General features: G+C 38.5%; 1 protein-coding gene and 1 long non-coding RNA gene across 6 annotated transcripts in view; one reads left to right on the forward strand and one right to left on the reverse strand.

Moving 5' to 3' along the window:
* On the forward strand, positions 1–20420 carry KLHL15 (kelch like family member 15). 4 transcript variants are annotated; one of them, XM_076356126.1, is made up of 4 exons: positions 23–66; positions 302–421; positions 9117–9828; positions 18993–20420. In XM_076356126.1, exons 3-4 carry the CDS (start codon positions 9124–9126, stop codon positions 20100–20102), a joined length of 1815 nt encoding a protein of 604 aa, XP_076212241.1. In that variant the 5' UTR covers positions 23–66; positions 302–421; positions 9117–9123; the 3' UTR covers positions 20103–20420. The 4 variants fall into 4 exon arrangements, with proteins under 4 accessions (XP_076212221.1, XP_076212241.1, XP_076212231.1 ...); XM_076356106.1 differs by lacking the exon at positions 302–421 and having other exon boundaries at positions 1–66; XM_076356116.1 differs by lacking the exon at positions 23–66 and having other exon boundaries at positions 200–421.
* The window catches only part of LOC143169024 (uncharacterized), a 16718-nt gene continuing 14214 nt past the window's right edge, over positions 20061–22564 (reverse strand). For both annotated transcript variants that reach the window (XR_012996834.1, XR_012996832.1), the window contains 2 exons: positions 21515–21614; positions 20061–20098 (listed from right to left, as the gene is read on the reverse strand). This is a non-coding gene — a long non-coding RNA (uncharacterized LOC143169024). The remainder of the gene's footprint in view (positions 20099–21514; positions 21615–22564) is intronic.

The following is a 22564-nucleotide window of genomic DNA, read 5'->3' on the forward strand; positions in this document are numbered from 1 at the left end:
CGGCCGGCGCGGGGTGCCTGTCGCGGGGGAAGATGGCGCCTGCGGCCGCGGTAGGCAGCGCAGAAGGTAAACAAGTGTGAGCGGCGGGGGGCGGGTGGGAGCCGCAGGGACCCCGGGGGCGAGGCCAGGCCAGGCAGGGCCGGGAGCGCCGGTGCCCGGGCGGCGCGGCGGGGGGCGGCTCCCCACCTCCCCCTGAGCACGAACCGCGGGGAGGAGGGAGCCCAGGATCCCCCCTTCTTCTTCCTCCTCCTCCTCCGCCTCCTCCTCCCGGCTTTGCCTCAGCCATTGCCCCCCTCTTCAGCCCCCCGGCGCCTCCCTCCGCCGCCGCCACCGCCGCCCCCGGCTTTATGTTACACAGAGGCCCCCCTCTCCACCGGTCCAGCGGGAGGAGCCGCGTCTTTAGCGCCGCCGCTGCCGAGAGGTAGGTGAAGCCGCCGCCGGGGTCCCCCGAGCCCTCCCGCCGCGGAGGGCGGCCCGGGCCTCCTCCCGGCCTTCAGAGACCCTCCTCCGCCGGCCGAGGCAGGCGGGGGCGGCGGGCCGGGTGCCCGCGGGCGCCGGGGATGAGGGCGGCGGCGAGAGGCAGGCTGTAGCGGGGCGGCGGGCATGGCCGGGCGGGCGGGCGCCGCGGAAGCCTCGTGCGCCCGCGGGGCGGGGGGTCGCGGGGCGGCCGCGGCCCCGGCCCCGGCCCCGAGCCGGGCGCCCCTGCGGCGGCACGTCTCTAACTCCGAGCCCGCCTGCCCCGTTCGCCGGGGAGCTCGGCCTGCGAGCGTTCGCTCCCAGCGGAGTGGTGCTAAACGCGTCAAGCAGACATGCTGAAGTAGGTCATCTGAGTTCCTACCCCGAAAATGGCTATTTCGCGATCAGCGACGTCGGGGGAGGAAAAAGTATCTGTGAGCGGAACGGGTAGACTTCCGCTCACGAGCGGTACTGAGCTTTGACCTATTCGGTAAATGCTTCAACGTCGCTTAAAAATTCGAAGTTCTTGGGGTTTTTGTTGTTTGTTTTTTTGGGTGGGTTTTCTTTCTTCTCCTTTAGAAGAAGAATAGGGGAACCATAAAGCTGTTACTGGATAAAAGGGCAGAACTACTGAAGTCTGGCTTCCTGTTGACTTCTTTGTTGTGTATGGCCGTCCCTAAGATAATAACCCAGCTTTTTCACCACCATTGCCCCAGTTCACGCTCAGATCCCCTCAGCACACCACCATGCACCGACATCCTTTCTGTCTTTTTCCTTCCAACACCTAGCCAACGTGTTTAATTTCTACCACATGTCCGATACTTTCCCACTGTCACTCATCTTTCACTTTCCTTAATTATACCCTGTGGCTGGTTTGGATCTACAGGTGTCAATTTGCCTTTCAGCAAGCAAAGCAGAACAGATAACTGTTGAGCTCACACCGGACACACCGGATCTTTTTCATTTATCTAGCTGCCAATTTGGGGGAAATTTGTGGAAATGTAATATGTTTGTGATTTCTGTCTTTCTGACAAATGAGGTTGACATTTGGCAATGAGGTCAAAAGCTGTGTGTCTTGAACAAAAGGCACAATCTCATTAATTTTCTCAGAAGATGCTAAAAGTATCAAATAAGTTAGCAATAAATATGCAGATAATAACAAAAAGACAATTGTAAGGGGTAGTTCAACTGTCTTAATTCAGATTAAAATTATTTTTACTAATATAGTTTAAATACTACTTGTAGCTCATTACCTTTTTATTATGCTAAAAATTTATGTGACAAGAATCCAAACACTTTGATATCAAAAAGTAGGATTAGATTCTTGCTACTAAGAAATACTTCACTTGCTACTTTTCTGTATAAAATACACCATGATTTTTCTTGATAAATATCTTCACAATGAGAAAATCACCCTTTATTAATAATTTTTTTCTTTCATTTGGAAAAATTAATCATTATAGAAGCCACAAGAAATGTTGGCACTCGGGATAGAGCAGTCCTGTCCACTTTGAGAGCAGTGGCAAATCTGTAGTTTTCAACACGACCATCATTTAACTTTTAAGTATTAGTGATACAAGTTTTTCTAGTTAAAGACAATTCTCATTCTTACAGATATATTAGAAATATTTTATATTTTTATACTGGGCACCTGTTCTGGTATCAGTAAATCAGCATTGAGCTGAGCTTGCTCTACGTTCAGGAGCATGTTTTTCTACAGGTAGTGATGCAATGATCTTTTAGCCAAGTGGTTTAAACTATCTTAATGTCTGTGAAGTGCAGTTATGTCATCTGCATAATGGACTAGTACAATGAGAAACTAATGTATATCTCATTGATGTTAATTCACAAGACAGAAGCTGAGTTTAGATTCAGTTGGGTGAAGTTAAACTGGTCAAGTAACTACAGCTGATGTGTATGTCTGGCAGTCTTAAAATGTTTGTCAAGCAGATACTTTCACCAGAATCCTTTTGATAGTCATCCTAAAGCTTGATTTAAGGGCTGAGCTGGGGACCATATCTTATTCTCTGGTGGGTAGTGTTGTAAAATGGGAAGTTTCTGCATATAATCGATTAGTATTAATCTAAATCAACGTATGTGAAAACTACTCTTAAGCAGTATTTTAAAACAGAATGGTTCTGATCTTTTGTGTGTGTATGCTTGTAACATTTGGATCCTTCTGTGCAGAAAGACTAAATCAGGTTATAGTATAAGTTTTTAAGAACAGAGTAAGATGAGCCGAGAAAGCTATCCATTATGAATATGTGCATATGAGAGCACCAACACATCTGCTTGAGCTAGAGGTTTCTCAAAAAGAAAACAGAACAAAACACACTCTCCTAGTACTGTACTCTATGAAGATAGCTAAAGACTACTCAGCAGGGTTCTAGCATACTTACAGAGTGACGTATAACTGTACTGAGCTGAGACACAATCCATACTGAGTTTTAGTATGTTTGGTTGTAACTAGTTCTGATAATGCTTCTAGAATAACCATAATGACCTCAGAGACAACTGATGTGTTCTAAAAGTGCCACTGTGGTTATGAACTGATGCAAATTGCTCAGAGAGAGCAACATGGGTAGAGATTGTAAGAGGAGCTGTCATGGTCAGATGCGTGCCCCTAAGAAATTCTTCATGCAGCATGGACGGTTTTCAGGAGTACCCAAGTTTTAATTTCTGGAGTTCTGGCAGTCTGGTTCCTCTGACTGGCAGTGACCGGTAAGCTCCTAACTCCTCACTTCTAAAGTAATCCAGTGTTTTCGGAATCCTCACCACAGATTGGGTGAAGTCTTTAGTGTGAACCTACCAATGTGTTTAAGATAAATTGTTTCCCAAACTTAGCATGTTGATTATAAAGGATTGTAGATAAAACACATAGGAACTTGATATGTTTCTTTGTTTCCTACCTTTGCAATTGTTGCAGCAATGGAAAGTTTTGATACCCACTGGTTATTGATGTATCTCACTTTTGCCTCATTCCTTCTGTTGCTGTTAGTGGGGAATTATGATGAAAAGCGGTGGTTCAGACAAGGTTTAATGGTTTTAGTGTCAAACCATGTAAACAGAGGTTTAATTTGGGGCATAAATTATTTATACTGTGTAAATGTATATTTATACACTCCTTGCATTCTCACTCATTGCAGTACATAGCGTTCAAAGGCCCAATTTTTAGTGATGAATATGTGCAGTTGTGAATGTTCTGCTTGTATGTGCAAATGCCTGTGTGTATTGTGTTTTCATACATGTGTATGACATTTGACTATGGAGAAACGTCCTATTTGTGCAGGAAAGTGTTTGTTTTAACAAAATTAGGGTCAAAGAATTCTGCTCAAAGCAGTCTTTGCTATGCACCTCACTAAATAAAGCATATGTAATGGCTTTAAAATTTGCATTTAAATGCATGCATTTGATGGCTGAAAGGAATGGAACAGATTATTGGATTTTAAGCTCTGTTTTAGTGCTTTGTGTAACCAAAGTATGGTTCTGTATGTCTGGTGAAATATCTTTTCGTGTAACTCCTAGATACAGTGTTTTATTACGTGAAAATTTGTTGTTCAGCTGTGTTCACATAGGTGCTTTCTCAGCATTTCTATGAGGTAGGTAGAACGAACAAGTACTTCATAATCTGTAAACAAAGGAACTTGCTAGTTCTGTCTCAGCATCTCAAATGAGTTATTGAGGAACTGCAGTAAAGGAAAGCAGAAATCTGCCTTTCAGCTGGTGTGCTAGAGTTGGTATTGTCAATACTTTCCTCGAACAATATGTTTCTATTCCTAGAAAGTGCATATAAGCTTACATATTACATAAACAGACTCATTTAAAGGGCACTTTTGCAGGAAGTACTGCTGTTGGATAGATTTTTAAATCAAGCGGGGCATGAGCCAGAAGTGGGTATTCCATAACTTCCTTCTCAATAGCCTGTGTGTTTAGACTCCATTTCTTCTGCTTGTTACTAAGAGCCTCAGATACCCTGAGCAAAGAAGGTTCTCCTTGTTTAGCCAGAAAAAGCAGTCTGGAACAGGGTTTTCAGACTTTTGTTACAGCTGCGGAATAAAGATGAGAAATCAGTGTTCCAAGTAAGTGCTTTTACAGTCATGGCAGAGTAGACTCTGTGATGCATTATGTGCTAAAAGAGGAAGAGATGTCAGGAGAAGCTAATAAGGTTAAGCGTATTTCTCTTTTGGCTTTTCAGCAGAGAATCTTACTTCCTGTGCTGCATTATACTGATCAGCTCTAGTATGCGCAGAACAATGCAGAACGTCAACTTAGTGGTGGTTTTTTTTTCCCTTTATTGTTTATACAGTGGAATTTTTTGTTCCAGTTTTCTTATAGACCACTGTAGGCTACATGTCTTCCTTAGGATTAAGTGTGCTGTTGTGATTTGCATGGGTGAAGAAAATCTAACTCCGAATTTTGCATTTTTATTGAAAATATGAAAAAAAAAAATCATTTTGTTACTGTCCTCTGGGAAATAAGCTGCAGCATTTGAATAGTGCATAGAATTACATCTAAGATTGCAAGTCTGTGTGTGGGAGGAATGGCATAGCTATTCTTTAGAAAAATGACTTCATTTGAGGGTATTTTGTATTGCTCTTTTAATATTTGAACTACCACATTGCTATTTGCTTTTGACTGGGGATATTAGCTGTAGAAATAAAGATTTTTACCAGTTGATCATAATATGCATTTAACTATCTAGTTTCCCAGTCTCTGTGCTATTTTAACCCCCTTGTGTATTTGCACTGGCCAATGCATTTTGGCGTTGCAAAGAAAAATATGCCTGCTGATACTGTGTTTGGCTTTATGCCAAAAAAGGGCATTTACTCCTTTTATTTAATGCAGGAAAACAAGTAGTCTTTCGCTTTTCACTCATAGAATTCTGAAACTTCCTTAGATGGTGTTATGGAGAAGTCTTACTGGTTTTGTCTCTACTTAAATAATCCATTAAATGCTGTCTGATGTTTGGGAGGAAAAATGTTTTGAGATTGAAAACTGTAGATTTACTAAAAATAATATAAGCAGGGATGTGAAAAAAAGGATTAAGTGACTTAAACCCCCACATTTTTAAAACATTCTGAAATAATAATTTCGGAGTGTTGACCAGTTTGTTACCATTGTAGAGTTTTGCAGCTGACTTCTAGTTTTAATATATTTTTACAGAATAGCCAGTTTTAGGGGAGATGTGAGAATTAGAACCCTAAAAGGTGTTCCCTAAATGCGGGGGGGAAGGGGCAGTTAATGTATTTTGGTGATTCCTAACACCTTATTTTTTGATAGATTTAAAATTTGAAGTGCAGTAGCTCATATCTGATTTTTTGTGTGTGTGTCTTAATTGCTGTTTAAACAGAATTAAAAGGATAGTTGCAAAAAAAAAAAAAAAATTCAGTGTGGTCTCTATGTAAAAGCAACTTGATCACAGAATCACAGACTGGTTGAGGTTGGAAGGGACCTCTGGAGGTCACCTGGTCCACCACCCTGCTCAGCAGGACCACCGAGAGCCGGTTGCCCAGGACTCTCTGATGCTGGTTTTTGGTTTTTGTGTATTATTTATTTGTTTTGATCCTTAAAAGGAACACTGGAGGTGGTCCTCTGGATTTGGTGCATTTACCCTCTACCATTTGTCTCTGCTTATCTTCACTTGCCAACTTTTCCTTTTTGTTTCTTTGAAAGAGGCCTTTTAAAGCTGTCCGATGTAAAAGTTAATTTCTCTCCTTTTATTTGCAGAGTGCCGATAATGTAATTATCTTTCTCAAGTTAAGGGGAAAGACCCTAGTATGTGTTCAGAGCTTACTGGTATGGTTCTTCTATGTTGCTCACATATGCAGTAGTGTATGTTCTGTTTTGAGGAAACCCCTTCTGTGAGATTGCCACCTGCATGAACATGTGTGATGAGAGATCCCATTATTTTCAGATTAATATATGTTGCTTCAGTCACCTGGGGAATGTTGCTTCATTTCTGACTTTTTTTCCCCCCCTGAATATATTGTTGTGTTATTCTGTTCATGTCTCATATTTGTAAATTCCAAGTGTCCTGTCCAGTCTTTTCCATTGATCTTGGAGTTGAATCTGAGCAATATGTCTCAGTTGGTCTCCTAAAGAAATGTAACTTACACAGTTGTACTGTCTGAGAATCCTAGTAACCTTTGAACCTCTTGGCCAATTTCAAACAAAATTGAGACATAGTTGTTTCAAGTTGCTGTATATTTTATGAAAACGGGTGGCCCATTTAAAGGCAAGTGACCATTAAATCTCTTAAACAGGAAAGACTGAAGTATGACCTCAACTATTATTAAACATCAGAGAACTGGGGGCAGGGCGGAGGAGGTGTAACAAGTGCTCTAGTGAAAGAAAAAAAGCTAATATTAGTGTTTACCTTTTATTTGATATCAGAAATCCAATTAGAAAGCAAAATCCTGAAAAGTCAGGCTTTATGCTTCCTCTTGAGGTGCTAAGAGTTAGTAAAGCAATTCTTTCCTTGTCTGCTTTTATGCAGGAATTAGGAACAGCTAAGAAAAATATTTGATGGTAATTTTTCGTTCTGGTAGGCATGTGCTGTGTTCAGGAATAAGGGACTCGCAATATGAAGCTCCAGAGCAGTTTGCATTTTCTCTCTGTCTTCAGTGACATTGAGGGGAGTGTGCTATCATGGATACTGGTGAGAAAGTGATTGGATTGTCAGCTTTGTTCTCTTGCTGCTGCTCTTACTTTCAGGAATTTGAATTTTGTCATAAGGCCTTAATTTTCATGAACGCTCCCGGCATTAACTCTATTGTGCACAGAACCTGTCAGCAGGCTTCAGCAGGGTGGGAGCGGTGCTGAGGTGTGGCTACAAACACCCACTCACCATTTTAGTTTTGCATAGACAAAGAGTACCTCCGGTTTTGTTTTCCAGGATGTGTGCTGATCAATTAAGGAGAGGAGATGATTATCTGTTGATGGAGTCTAATAAAATACATTCCAGTTAAAATGGCAGCAGTCAGGATGTGGTGCTTGAGGAATTGGGAGTAATCTGATAACTGCTGTCTGAAGTTGTGAAACTTGGGCCAACCTAGAGTTGCTTCTGTGTCCATATACTGCTTGCTGTAAAGTTCTATAACTTTGAAAATTATCAGGTTTTAAATGTGTTGATGTTGGTGTTATTTAGCTTTTGGTGTAGGTTACCAGTACCAAAACATTATTAACTTTAATTGTTACAGGAAATTCAGAGTTAAATGCACAAATAACTGAGTGAATGTTGCAGTGTAATTTAAGGTGGGATAAAGTGCAACAAAAATGGTTGAACCAGTTCTAATAACTGATTAATGCCAAAAAGGGAAGATGTTACTCTTCCCTGTTCCTGCTCATGTGTGATGTCCTGCCCTCTGCGACGGCTTGGTTCTTGTGCCATACCCCCTGCTGTGTCAAGTCAGAAGTCAGCTCACTGATTAGCAGAAAGCTCTCTGGTTTTGAGGTTTTGTGTGTGCTGGGGAGTGGTGGTGGTTGTTTTGTTCCCCCCAGCCTCGGTTTAGTTTTCTGTCAGGCTTATGAGTTGAATTGGCTTTCTAGAGCAGTCCAGTGAGCCCCAGAAATCGCTCAAAGTAGGCAGCAGGAGCTCAGACCCCAGAATGAGGACCGAGAGAGAGAATGGCGTTGCACTGTTGCCCTTTGACTAGTGATAAATTGTTAGATTGGTTCAAGCTACCTTGTGCAACTTCATCCTACCGAAACCCAAGTAAGTTGAGCAAGATTTTGAGAAATTCCTGAATTTTGAATAGTTTTTGATATAGATTTTTTATTGAATATTTATCTTCCTTAACTTTAACAGGGTAGGATCCTGCTAGTCTTTAATTTCTTTTTGGCTTATTTACAGTTTGACTGTGGCTTGCACGTAAGTAACACTGCATCTGCCAATGTTCAACTGCTTAATGAGCAATTAAGCTTCACTAAACCCAGTATACAGAATATTATTTATTGTGACCTAATCTTATCAGTGCTTCCTATTGCCTTATTTGCACTTTATAAATCTCATCGCCTAATTAATCCCTATAGTAAGAAACAGGGGGGAAAAAGGGACTATGTTGTTACAGGAGTAGTGAAACACACAAACTTAAGTAGCATCTCTGAAAATGTTCAGTTTCCTAGAAATAACTTTTGAGGAAATTGACATATATTTTTAAAGAGACTAAAATTTTTTTTTAGGTTATACCTTGTACAGATCTACTGGAGCTTGTTTCTGAAGTTAAGGAAGTTTTGCTTCCTTTCTGAAACCTTTGATATTCAAGAGTGGGTATTTTATTGCTCCCCTGAGATGAATTCTTTAGAAAGATTGAGGGGGGGAGAGGAAGAAAACCGTGACAACCTTTTTAGCATTGCGTATTCATTATCTGACCACCAAGTAGCTTGGAGTTGAGGAATCATTCTGGCAGTATCGCATAGTTATTCTTGTTCATTACCCTTTCTTTAAAATGAGAATATTTTGGGGGGAGGAATATTTAAAGTTTGTGTTTTAAGTTGTTTCTTAAGTTGATTTTTCAGCTGACGAGAAAGCAAAAAGGATGATGAAGTCTTAACGAAAGCAATCTCAATTAGGATTTCTCTGGTCAGTAAGGGCTTGTGGTATGTTATTAGAAATAACAATTTATTTTTATTTTTATTTATTTATTTTTTCTTCCCCCCAGGTGATTCATGGCAGGGGACGTGGAAGGGTTTAGCTCCTCCATCCATGACACCAGTGTCTCTGCTGGATTCAGAGCACTGTATGAGGAGGGATTGCTTCTTGATGTCACACTTGTCATTGAAGACCACCAATTTCAGGCCCATAAAGCACTGCTTGCCACCCAGAGTGATTACTTCAGGATTATGTTCACAGCTGATATGCGAGAACGAGATCAGGACAAAATCCATTTGAAAGGTCTGACAGCTACAGGCTTCAGTCATGTCCTCCAATTCATGTACTATGGAACTATTGAACTGAGTATGAACACTGTTCATGAAATCCTTCAGGCTGCCATGTATGTCCAGCTTATAGAGGTGGTAAAATTTTGCTGCTCTTTTCTCTTAGCTAAAATCTGCTTAGAAAACTGTGCAGAAATTATGAGACTTCTGGATGATTTTGGTGTAAACATCGAAGGAGTCAGGGAAAAATTGGACTCCTTTCTGCTAGAGAATTTTGTGCCACTCATGTCCAGACCTGACTTCCTTTCATATTTGAGCTTTGAGAAGCTCATGTCTTACTTGGATAATGATCATCTGAGCAGGTTTCCAGAGATAGAGCTGTATGAAGCTGTTCAGGCCTGGCTGCGCCATGATAGAAGACGCTGGAGGCATACGGACACCATCATTCAGAACATCAGGTTTTGTTTGATGACACCATCCAGTGTTTTTGAGAAGGTTGGTGCATTTGAAAAGCAATAGACAGGATTCATCATTTAGCTAGGGCAGCATGCCATTAAATAGGTAAGATTCCCAAACCTATTAGGAGGAACAAAAAGATAGCATTTATTTTTCTAATAAACCCGTAGAAGACAAACATCTAGAAGTATTGTCATCTGATTATTAGACAATAGTATGTACAGTGGCTGGAGAACAGGTAGGTTTACAATACATGTTTTTAAGTGACTTCATATGGCAAGGACATTTTTAAAATAAGGTCACTTGTATCAAGTTTTATTTCAGTTGTTATTACTGTTTTCCACAAGTTGCTTCCTGCTTTCCAGAGATTTTAGAGCTGCATACAGTATGTAGGGCATATGTCATGATAATTGTTATCAATATAATCAAAACATAGTGATTGTAGATTTTACGTGTTTTAAGTACAGATTCTTTTATTTACAAATGAAAACTAGCATCTGCTGTTAAATCTTCAGGGTGTTTTTGTTGTTATTGCATCTCCAGTGCTTGTGCTGTTACACAGCAGTTGGAAGTAAGCCCTGATCCTGCAAAGTTACACATACATTTAATTCTACACAAGGCACATAATACAATCACAACTTACTGACGGTGTGAAATGTAATAATTTACTTTAAATATCAGAGGAATCTTTGTAACAGGTGATCTAAAATTCAGCTGACCATTGTATGTATTAAGAGGTTAAAAGAGAACTTGCTTTTTCTACTGTTCGGTTGAAGAATAGCCAAAAAATGTTGTTTTCTAGTTCCTGAGAATCTCTGAGTATTTGTCAACAGTAGAGAATTACAAAACTTTGTAAGCAGCTCTCTCACAGGCTAGTAACAGTAAGGTTATTCAGGTTAGGAATTACTTAAACTGTGCTGTTTTGTTTTAACAATGTTAATTTTGTGTGATAAGATACAACTTTAACTTGTGTATTTTTCACCTCTTAGTGAATTAATAGGATTTAAGACCCTGTGTTTTTGTTGGGCTTCTTACAAATTAATTTCCTATATATTTTTACTTTGGTATCTAGTGAATATACAGATAAGGTTGTATTGTTCTTGGTGGTTCTAAGGGCTACTGGGTCGTTTAAGCAGTAATGCTTACGCTTATTTGTATTTTAAATTATAAAAGCTATTAATTACTTCAGAGACTAGTGAGTTTTTATATTTTGGATTTTTTTTGTGTGTGTGTGAATTGAGTAGAGGAAGTAATAATGCATAAAATATGTTTATGATCCTATATTAGCCTATAGACATAAACAAAATAAATACCTAAATGTATTTTAGAACAGTAATGTAATGTTTATATTGGGTTAAAATATTTCCAACTAGTAAGAGCTGAACTCTGCAAGATCCTGTGTAGCATCTTGTTTTTAATAACGCTTTTACCTTATTATTACATCATTTAAGCCCTTCAGTAGGAAAACTGGTAGGATTCACAGAGTATTCTTAAGGTCAATCTAATAGGGTAAGGCTCGTCTGAAAGAGTCTGCTTCAGCTCTTTGAGTTTTTGGGATACAAGGTCAAGCATCAAGCTGTCTTCAGCTAAATTTCTGTGAGTGCAAGTGAAAAGTATATGTTGGTCTTCAGCATTACATGTAGGTATAACTTCTGGAGCTGGTTTTGGTATCAGTGGTATAAACCCTGCATACAGTGCTTCTCATGTTTTATCCTGACAGCTACCAAATGGCCAGATAGGTACAACTTAAAGAGAGAAGTCATTTTCAGCATCCCAGTTTATATATCCACATGTAAAAGCTTTATCTGTGAATACCCTTTCCATTAATTTTATGTGGGAACAGAGAGAGGCCAGTGCAGATTCTGGAGTGGGACAACTCAGCAGAGGGAAGCACAGCTAAATAAGTATGTCATTTGTTGCTGCAGCTAGGAATGTATTTGTGTTTTGCCCTGGCTAGAGAGCATTGAATAATCCAACATGGCAAGTGACAAAGGACAACTGCAGTTGGAGCTAACATCAAAATATAGACCACACTTTTTTTTTTTTCTTTAAATAAAAGAGCATGTCTGTTAACCATTCTGGAGGTAACCTGAGGAGAACTCTTCTGTTTGTAGAAGGGGGGAAATATTGGTAAAACTGCTTCTTTTGAAGATCCACAAACAGAATTCACCCTTCTCCTGAAGCCAGCACATACTAAACGCCTGCAAGAATGTACCAAATACAATCTGAGGTTGACTCTTACAGTTCAGCGAGCTCTGTATTCGCTATACGCTGGCTGGCTTGTCATATGTACTCTTACGTAATCTCTCTAGTACGTGTTTCTAAGGTGCCTGTCATTGTAGTATATAAATAACTTACATAACTTAACTTTGCAAGTCACAGTAAGGATACTTCTAGCTTCTGAAGCCATTCTATTTCTTACATCATTTTTTTGAAGAGATTTACAATCTGAGTGGGATGGCTTGTCCTTTTTAAAAGGAATTGATGAGTGACTGTAGATTTATACCTTGAGGCTGATGTGCATTTGGAGTGAAGCTGCAGCCTGTTTGCTTACTCTAAACTGTCCTGGAAGAACTGCTTCTGAAGTATGAATAGATACTCCTTTTGTTCCTCAGCCCTTAAAATAGATGTAGATATATGAGGGAAAATGGAAAGATAAATGAAGTAAGGATTTGGGGAATAGTTAGAAAATAAAGGCAAAGTGTATGGGGAGAAGCACAAGTTCCACTATCCATGTTACACTTTTCTTTATTTGAAATGTATCCATGGCTCTGTAAGTTTTGAGAAAGGTTGGAAATAAAAGTTAGAGGCCATTTCTCCTACATCATTGAGTTCATCTTTGTGTTATTGGAGGCAACCATGTCATGATTTCCCTTCATATACTGTTTAAGCTCCATTTAGTTTCTATGTACTACTCAAATTGAAATGTTGTTTCAAAACCTCTGTCCTTAAAATCAAAAGGGTTTTTTTGATGTCCAGTCTGTAGGGTTTGTTATGACTAGCCCATGCTGATTTATAAATTCTCAGCTTAAATCAGAAACTTACTGATCACTAGATGCATCAGCTTCTGCTTTACGGGTAGGATGAATAGCACATTATCTTTGAGTATGTGCTTTTCTGTGCCTAGAAAATAGTAACTTTTGAGAAGATGTCATTGTAGTTTTGTGTCGTTACCTTTGATAAATGTGTTTAATTTCTCTTTTTTTTTTCTCTCATTTACTTCCATGTCTATTAATTCATATGTATATACTTCTACAACTTTGTATGCTGAAGCTTAGAATAAGAAGTGTCTAGTGGATGAGGTTAGTGAGCCCCTCTTATCTTAAATAGGTGCTTGATATTTTTATGTCTGAAGGTTATTGCTGACTTGGATAGATTTGCTAGCAGTATTTATTACATGCTGAGCATCTCAATTCTGGCATATAGACTGTTGGCTCCATTCTGGTTTGAGAGATTAGATTTGAGTTAGATTCCAGCTTGATTGTGATAATTTCTCTTGCCAGTTTCTAAAAAGGAACAACAAAATACTCAGTTTGAGGGCATTGCCCTTGCTGCACAGAGGCTATGTCATCTTGTCGTTCTATGGTTAGGCTGAAAAACAGTAGCACTTGCAAAATAGCCCTTCGAAGCCCTATACTGGTACTGACCAGTTTTTGTACTGGCCATGGGATGTAACTAAGTAATGACCCATGATAGAAAAAGGGAAAGTAAAGTTAAGCATAGCAGCTTGTCCAATGCTATGTATACTGATGTTTGGTTGCAAAGTAATTTTGGTTGCTGCTGTTTTAGAGACATACGTGTGACTTTTTCTATTTGACTGAATTTTGATTTGGAGTAAGTGTGTTAACATTTTGATAATGTTTGTTGACAGGCTTACAGTTGTGCTTAGAATATGGCCAGAGATAAGTAGATGTGAAAATAATAAGGATAGTAGTTAGTGGGATTGATGGATCTTTAGTCTTGATTCAGCTTAATCTCTAGTAAAATATAAATTTTTTTGCAAGTAAAAGGAAGAATTTGCTCACTAGAAGTCTGATACAGACACCATCATTATTCATTGAAAAGGTGTAGCATAGCTTCTGTATTCCTAGTGATTGAGTTTGAGTTGCATCACTTACACATTCAGAATTGGCAGTTTTAGAAAACTTCAGTAAGCACAATTTTATAACCTTTGAAATAGTTCTCTGCTTACATGGCTAGAGATGATGGTCACATTATAAGCCATTCAGATTTTTTCTGTGGTTTTTTTACCAGTTCTACAGAAGGAACCAAGCTAATATCTACCCCATATAATAACATGTTAAGATTTAGTTACCAGGTGTATAAATAATAGATGTTTAGTTTAGGCACTTCAAAAGTAGCCTTTCTTTATGGTTTTGAAAGCCCAAGTAACAAAATACAAATAGAGCAATAGCTGTAAATGGTTGTATGGGGGGGAGGGGAAGGGAAGCTTGTGTTACAGATTATTTACCTTGCATTTCATTGCTCTTCCTGCAGCTTATTAATTTGCTTAATTGTTTTAAGGGGGAAAAGATGATGAACATAACATGGGATACATCTGGTCCTTTGTGGGGATTGCTTTTCAAATTAGAAACTAATGGCTTACATTTTTGGCTTTACTTTTTCATAGAATATAGATGGAAAATTCCGAAACTTGCATAGCTGCTGCAACTAGAAAAGCATGCATTGCAATACAGCAGAAAAATAGGCAATGATTAATAGCTGCATTAATTTGGAAAGCCAGCAGTTTTTACTGAATGTTTCACTGTTCCAAAATGAAGACAAGAAAATGCATTCAAGCTCCAATTTACTATGGCTGGAGGGATGGTGGTGATTTTGGTGAAGTCTTGATGTTTTTAGTATTGACTACCTGGGGGGTAAGTATAGAGGTGGATGTTTTTAATTATTTTCCTCATCTTCTTTTTTTATGGAATGACACATTTGATTTTGTTTATGCTGTTCCCTGTTGTGTAGCTAAAAGTCCAACTGTGAACCACTGTAACTGGTAGATGATGCAATGAGAAGTTCTCATTAGAGTTCTTCGGGGAGCTCTTACGTTAGCGCTGTGTCCCAGCTGAACCTCTGTAAGAAGGTTTTGTCCAGAAAACTGAAGAGAAAGAACTGGAAAGAATGTAAAAAATCACATGAGCAAAGCTTTAGCACCCGGATTAAATTCCTTTTTTATAATAAGACTGGGGTTGGTAAGGAAGTCCGACTTAAACTTTCTTTGAGACCCTTCAGCAAGATAACGGAATAGTCTTTCTTTAAACTTTGAAAATCCTATGAAGCATTTATATTTTTTTGTCAATTCAGAGTTCATGATGTACTCTTAAGAATGCACATTTGTTTAACTTCAAGGTTCATCACGGCTAGTGTACATTTCCATCTGTTTTGGATGTTTTGCAGAAGCTTGTGAGCGTTCTCTCTAATTGAGTATATTGGTAATTAGGGGCATGTTCCTTCTAGAGCTTCTCCATTTGAACTTAACAGGAAAATCGCTCTATTGGTGAGCACTTAGATATTTGTTGATCAACTACTTGTTGCTACTTACAGGTAATGGCAGAAGCCTACTTTTGAATGCTGAGGGATTTCCTTCAGCGTATTTTGGGTATCAGACAGCAATTCCCACAAAAGGCTTGCTGAAAGCCATGTTCTTTAATCTACTAAAACTAAAATTATATGCATGACTTACAGTTGTGTTTTAATACCTAAATACCTAAATTTTCATGCTTCTCTTTTTCGATTGTAGACACAAGTAATTAAAAGTATTGTAAAATTATTCAGAAGTGTAGGTTTTTGGAAGGTTTTCCTTACTATGGGCTGAATAGGACTTTCAAATAATTCTGGAAGATTTCATGCAGACAGTGTGTGCATGTGAAAGTGGGCAAACTGACCTACATTTGCTTTGTCTTCATTTGCATCAAGCAAGCGTGAACAGTCTGTACTTTCATATAGGCATTTCCTAACATTAATCTTAGACCATCATTTGAGCCTCAGGAGAGGTACCGCTCTTGTGTGGCAGAGGTTGTGCTGGTGAATGGTGGAAGGCTAGAAACACTGATATTTTTCCTCAACAGCAAAGTATAGGAAGCCTCCAACTACCTTTTCTTACCAGAATTTAGATAGCCTGTCACTCTGTTTTGTTTTGTGGTATTTTTTTTTCCTGAATATTGTAAGCATTGCTAGTGCTTATATATTTTCATGTTCGTCTCTTCAAGATTGTGCTTGTAGATAGCTTCCCCATGAACTTCAGTCTGAAAGAGTTGTTTAGAACTGGTAGTTGCATTTGCTTCTCAATGTCTTTCTGGTTTAAGGTAAGAGATTGAGGCTTTGCTTTGATGTTAGTGCCTTTGTCAAGATAAGTAGTAGTAAACTGCTAATAGATTGATTCCCTGGTCTTGAGATTCTCTCTCTGGAATTAGATATTCCTTGTTTCCTTTTGCATGCTCTCATGGGGGTGAGATTTAGGCTATGTGAAGGAGTAGAGTGGTGAGGATATGTGAGGCTTATTTTAATTCCGGTTTCTGGCTGGCATTTCAATTTCTAGATCTAAAGACAGAGTTGTAACTGTTGAGGGGGAAAGAAAAAACATATTTCATCTCTGCCAGGCTCTGCTGGCATGCTTCATGTTGTAAGCGTGTTGATCCTGTTGTCTTCCATAATCATCCAAGAAAACTTGAAATGCATATAGGTAACAAAAATCGTTTATCTTTTTGTTTAATTCCAAAAATGATAGCTCCAGTTTGGGAATGCGTGAAATAGTTGTGCTGTTTTAGAATTTGAAAGTTACTTTTAAGGATAAAGTAACCCACCCATGATTCTTTGTTACTTTAACTTCCTGTTTCATTTTTTGTAACCTTTAAGGCTTTCTATATTTTTCCATTTTTCTGTGCTGTGGTTCTCCCCGCCAACCCTCCCCCAGCATATTTTCTGGAATTTATGTTCAATCTTTTCAGTCAGGCAAGGTATATGGTTTATTCCAACAAATGCCATATGAGCAGATCTCCTGTGTTTTGTATGATATATTATTTATTTGCAATAAGAAAATAGATCTGTTATTTTCCAGAAGAGTTGGGCTTACTGTGGGTGTTTTACAAGCACTATGCCTAAGTAAACCTTTTTGCTCCATAATCACCCTTGGTAAAAATGGTAGAAAGCAGTTGGATGTTGCCTCGAGAATAATATATGTAATCTGTATGTGACCATCCTCTTTTTCCAAGCAAAGATAAGTTGAACTTGTCAAAATAAAGCGAGGGAAAGAAAAAGTGTAAATAAAACCATCAAATCACTATAACTCTTGAGCTATACAGTGCTTTACAATGGTAGGTTAGTATTCAGGTTTTTTTTTAAATCTGGTGTATAAAACAATCTCAAAATCTGTGCAAATCATGTCCAATAATAACAGTTCAAAAGATTTTTTTAAAAATGTTTATCTGACAGCAGAATGTCTTAATTACTATGCAAGGAAGAGAAACTATTAACAGAAAGCTAACAAAATTTTAATAGTACATGTTTATGGAATAAGCAACTACTTTATTCACAAGGTATAAAGAACATTCATTTCCAAATTGCTTTTCATATATATGAAAACCTCATACCACCACCCCTTAGGTAAGTGGTGGTACAGGCTTTTGTCCCTTGGGACAGGGAATAGGAGGAGGTGGGGGAACAGATACTGAAAAATAGTAGCTTCTGGTGTTATCTTGTGGTCGCTTTGAAATTTCAGAGTGGCCTCACATTTTTTCAGAGCATTGCTTCCCTTTTTGGAGCTAGGGGGAACTAAAGGTATTTGGAGTGTTTGAAAGCAATCCAGTCTTATGTGAAAGAAACTGGGACTTAGGATCAAATCTTATAGAGGATTTGTGGATTTGGCAATATCTAGTGGGTTTTCATTTGTTTTAGATGTGTAGTTCAGAATGCTGCATTAGACCAGACTGTACAGGAAGAGTGAAGCCTCTTTGAAGAGAATCATAGAATCATAGAATCATTGAGGTTGGAAAAGACCTCTAAGATCATCGAGTCCAACCGTCAACCCAACACCACCATGCCCACTAAACCATGTCCCTAAGCACCTCATCTACACGTCTTTTAAATACCTCCAGGGATGGGGACTCCACCACTTCCCTGGGCAGCCTGTTCCAATGTTTCACCACTCTTTCAGTAAAGAAATTTTTCCTTACATCCAATCTAAACATCCCCTGCCGCAACTTGAGGCCATTTCCTCTCGTCCTAAAATCACACGGTGACCTGAGGGCTGCCTGGAGCTAGATTAGTTAAAATGTTCAAGACAGGGATGTGTTTTGGAATTGTCTCAGGACCAGTCTCAGGAACTTAAATTGCCTTAGATAGTAGGAAGGATCCTGGAAAGGTAAATTCTTACAATCTTCCCCCCACTCCAATAAAACTGAGCAGGGATAGCTCTTTTCAAATTGAGATGGCACTGAGAAGGAGCACTTCTATGTGGTAATTCAAAGGTTGTAACTCTCACCTGGGAATTGGAAGTTCAAACCTACCTCCACCATTTACCAAATAAATGCACAACCAAAGGATTATAGGTTGAGATGTTCTCCTCTTGTGTTAAAGACGTTTGTTAACATGTGGAGAGTCACAGAGGGGAAACCATAAGGTAACCATCATGACGAGTGGTTAGTGCAATCTGTTCTGAAGGAAGGGGTTTGGGTACCTTCCTTTCCCACCCCACCCCAATTAAATAGCCCTGTGAGCAGGGCCTAGCATTTGGGAATACCTGCTTGGGCTTGGTTGTGAGAATTCAGCAGAAATTAAGACTAGGGTAGACCTTGGTAAACACAGAATGGGTGTGTAGAATGTTTTTCAAAACCAGGAAAATAGTGCATTTTTAATTTAGGCGCTTCAAGGATTAAGCAGAAGATGAACAGAGGCTTTTTTGGGGAGAAGGAATAATGATTTTTAGACTTGGGGATTTCAGCTGTGCCTAATTCCGGCTTAAATTCTACATGTGAGTATTCTGCTGAAAATGTTAGTCACTGCCGTTAATCACTAAATTGCCTTCTGGACTTTGGATAACAGTACATTAGCTTAAGCCTCCATGCACAAATGCAATTGCTTTCAAGATTGCCTGAATGAAACTAAGTAAAATAATCTTCTAATGACACATAGTCATGTAGGTTTTCTGGATTGTTTCTCTTGGTCAGAATTTTAATATCTTTTAAATGTATTCGTAGGTAAAAACATCAGAGTTTTATCGATACTCCCGGCAGCTGCGACATGAGGTTGACCAAGCCATGAATTACTTTCATAGCGTTCACCAGCAGCCTTTGATGGAAATGAAATCGAACAAAATTCGTTCTGCCAAACCCCAGACTGCAGTATTTAGAGGAATGATAGGACACAGTATGGTAAACAGTAAAATTCTTCTCTTGCACAAACCGAGGGTCTGGTGGGAACTAGAGGGTCCTCAAGTACCTTTACGACCAGACTGCCTTGCCATTGTGAATAACTTTGTGTTCCTATTAGGTGGGGAAGAACTGGGGCCAGATGGTGAGTTTCATGCTTCATCCAAAGTGTTTAGATATGACCCAAGACAGAACACTTGGTTACGAATGGCAGACATGTCTGTTCCACGTTCTGAGTTTGCTGTTGGAGTTATTGGGAGGTATGTTTATGCAGTGGCTGGGAGGACCAGGGATGAAACGTTTTACTCAACTGAACGGTATGATATCACTGAAGATAAATGGGAATTTGTGGATCCTTATCCAGTCAATAAATACGGACATGAAGGGACTGTGCTTGGTAACAAGTTGTATATCACTGGTGGAATTACATCATCTTCAACTTCTAAGCAAGTGTGTGTGTTTGATCCCAGTAAAGAAGGGACAGTAGAGCAGCGAACAAGGAGAACTCAAGTGGTCACTAACTGTTGGGAGAACAAATGCAAAATGAATTATGCAAGATGCTTTCACAAAATGATTTCTTATAATGGTAAGCTTTATGTCTTTGGTGGTGTCTGTGTGATCCTGAGGGCCTCCTTTGAATCTCAAGGATGTCCTTCTACAGAGGTTTATGACCCAGATACTGATCAATGGACTATATTGGCTTCTATGCCAATTGGTAGGAGTGGTCATGGTGTAGCTGTTCTGGACAAACAGATAATGGTTCTTGGAGGCCTTTGTTACAATGGTCATTACAGTGATTCGATTCTCACCTTTGATCCAGAGGAAAACAAATGGAAAGAAGATGAATATCCAAGAATGCCGTGCAAGCTGGATGGCTTGCAAGTCTGCAGCTTGCACTTTCCTGAATATGTTTTGGAGCATGTTAGACGTTGCAGCTGAAACAGAATGAACAACCCAATGAAATACAAAAAGCTATACCTAATTTGTCAAAAAATACAAACCAGTTGAATTCCTTCAGAGACATTTCCTTGTGTATAAGAACAACTGCTAAATGCTTAAGAGGAACAGGATGTACAGGGAGTGTACATACCAAATTTATTAGAAAAGCCAATAGTTGGTCTGATATTGTAAAAGCTTTGGTTTTTTTTTTTAATAAACATAATTGTAAGTAGGGGAAAGAAAAATATATTTTTGAGTGTGCTTATTTTTTTGGTAACATTTTATGTCCATAATACTTTCTTCTTTTCTTTTTTTTTTTTTTTGTTTAATGGCCATTATACCACTATTCTCAAATCAGTTGAGTTTAACAAAATATTTGTGGAAGGAAGAGAAGAAAGACTTTGTTTTCATTTTTTATTGAGCATCAAAGTAAAACTCATCATCTGTACTAGGGTACAACCAGGTATAAAATAACAAAACTAAACCATTCCTGTATTTTATGTTGTCTTTTGGGTGCTTTTCCCATTAATTGCAAAGTATTCTCAAATCTACTAGGTGTTTTTGTTTTCCCTTGTATACGTTGAAGAATAATCTTAACCTCTTTGCATGACCTTTTTCCTGGTTTTGTATAGTAGTACCAGTAAGTCTGCCAAAATGCAGATTACACATTTTCTATTAAATTGAAGACAAAACATTTTTATATTCAAAACACTATTTCTATGCTGCCTTCTATTGTCTGCATTGTGTTTGTCGGTGAGTAAAAAATATATACACACACCTGCATACACTGTAAAAACTATATATAAATAGGTCTTTTTATGTGCAGTTACAATGTTATATTTTAACTAGTGCACAGATTCAGCCATATCTGTTGAGTTTAAGATATAGTACTGTCCTTTAATGAGCTAAATAATTCGAAGTTCTTAAGTAACTGGAGGCCTCGTTTGGTATCGAAGTATCTTATCTTTAGTATATACTGATGGATTCAGTAACTTTAAACTCTTTATATCAATGCTATATAATGAACTGTTGATAATTTGTTATTTTATAAATTATTTTTTAAAAAGTAAACACATCTTACCTGAGTTTCTTTTATGTTTGAATGTGCTGCCCAGTTTTCTTTTTTATGAAAATGGAAAATGTCAATAAGCAAATGCTCAGTACTGCTTCAATCCACAGGTATTTTCAGAACTGGATATACTACAGTTTATTCTCAGTACTTTGCTTGTACTCATACTTCAAGTACAATACTTTGTACTCGTATTGAAGTGGTATAATCTTTTTATTATTATTATTTTAATTATCAACTGCTATGAACTACTGTGTTTTGAAAATGTGGAGTTAGGTGGTTGGATGGTTAGTACCGTTTATGTTTCTTTTACAAAAAAACCTACACAACTATAGCTACTGACCTCGGAGTGCCTGAATCAAGATGTGTCGTCCAGGAGGGCTTTGAATAACTCCATTGTATTAACTTGCAGACATTACTGACTGTAGATTGGTAAGAATTATCTGCCAAGACATAAATAATAACAGTAATTACATTCTGATTATCTTTAATGATGTGAAATTAGTCACTTATAGAATCTAAAGGAGAGATTTGGAGAAGTTGAAGGCTCACACTTAGTTCAGATGCGTAGGGGCAAAATGCTGAAACATGCACCTGCATATTTTGTAAAACCTTATGCTGCTGTGTTTCACTTTAAGCAATAGACTTTACTTCATATGCAGCAATGCAAAACCACTTCATTCAGCATCTTCCAGTCAGAAATCACTGTAGAAAAGGAATGTACAGTACTCAGGGAGTTCAAAAGAATGCACTTACAAAAATCACCCTAAATTTCCTATGTTAAAAAAAACACCTACTTGCCTAAACTAAGTTTGAAATAATTGATAGAAGTTAAAATGACATGTAAAACTCCTCATACTTGTGTTTTGATATTTCTGTAGTAATTATGTTCTGGGTTGAGATGTGAGGATTTGGAGCTATATGGCAAGTCGGCAGATTTTATTTTTCTTTTTTTTTGTTTTTAATTAGAAATGATTTATTGATAGCGTCTTTTCTTTCCGTATGTTTTAACAGAAATGTATGCCATCATATCTGTAGCGATAAGTTACACCAATAGTGACCGGACCAAATACTGATACTCAGCCTTCTGATGCAGACTAGTTTGCGGTTAAATTTAAGTCCTTTTTTTTTTTTTTATCAAAATTCAGTTTACTGAATTAGAAATCTAATTTACTTTCTTAATAGCTTAACTTAAAGCCAGCGTGGCTTACACTAAAACCTCAGTTTCACTGAGACGTGTGTACGTTACCCTGCATGGGTGCAGAGATAAACTGACTCCAGTAGGTGCTGGCTGTGTGCAAGTAAAAAGATTCTACTGTTCATGGAATATTGGGGCACAAGAAAAAACCAAGGTTTTTTTATTGTTTTTATTCTTTTTGTCACCAACTCATTT

Source organism: Aptenodytes patagonicus, chromosome 1 (assembly GCF_965638725.1).
Source record: "Aptenodytes patagonicus chromosome 1, bAptPat1.pri.cur, whole genome shotgun sequence".
Lineage (NCBI taxonomy): Eukaryota > Metazoa > Chordata > Aves > Sphenisciformes > Spheniscidae > Aptenodytes > Aptenodytes patagonicus.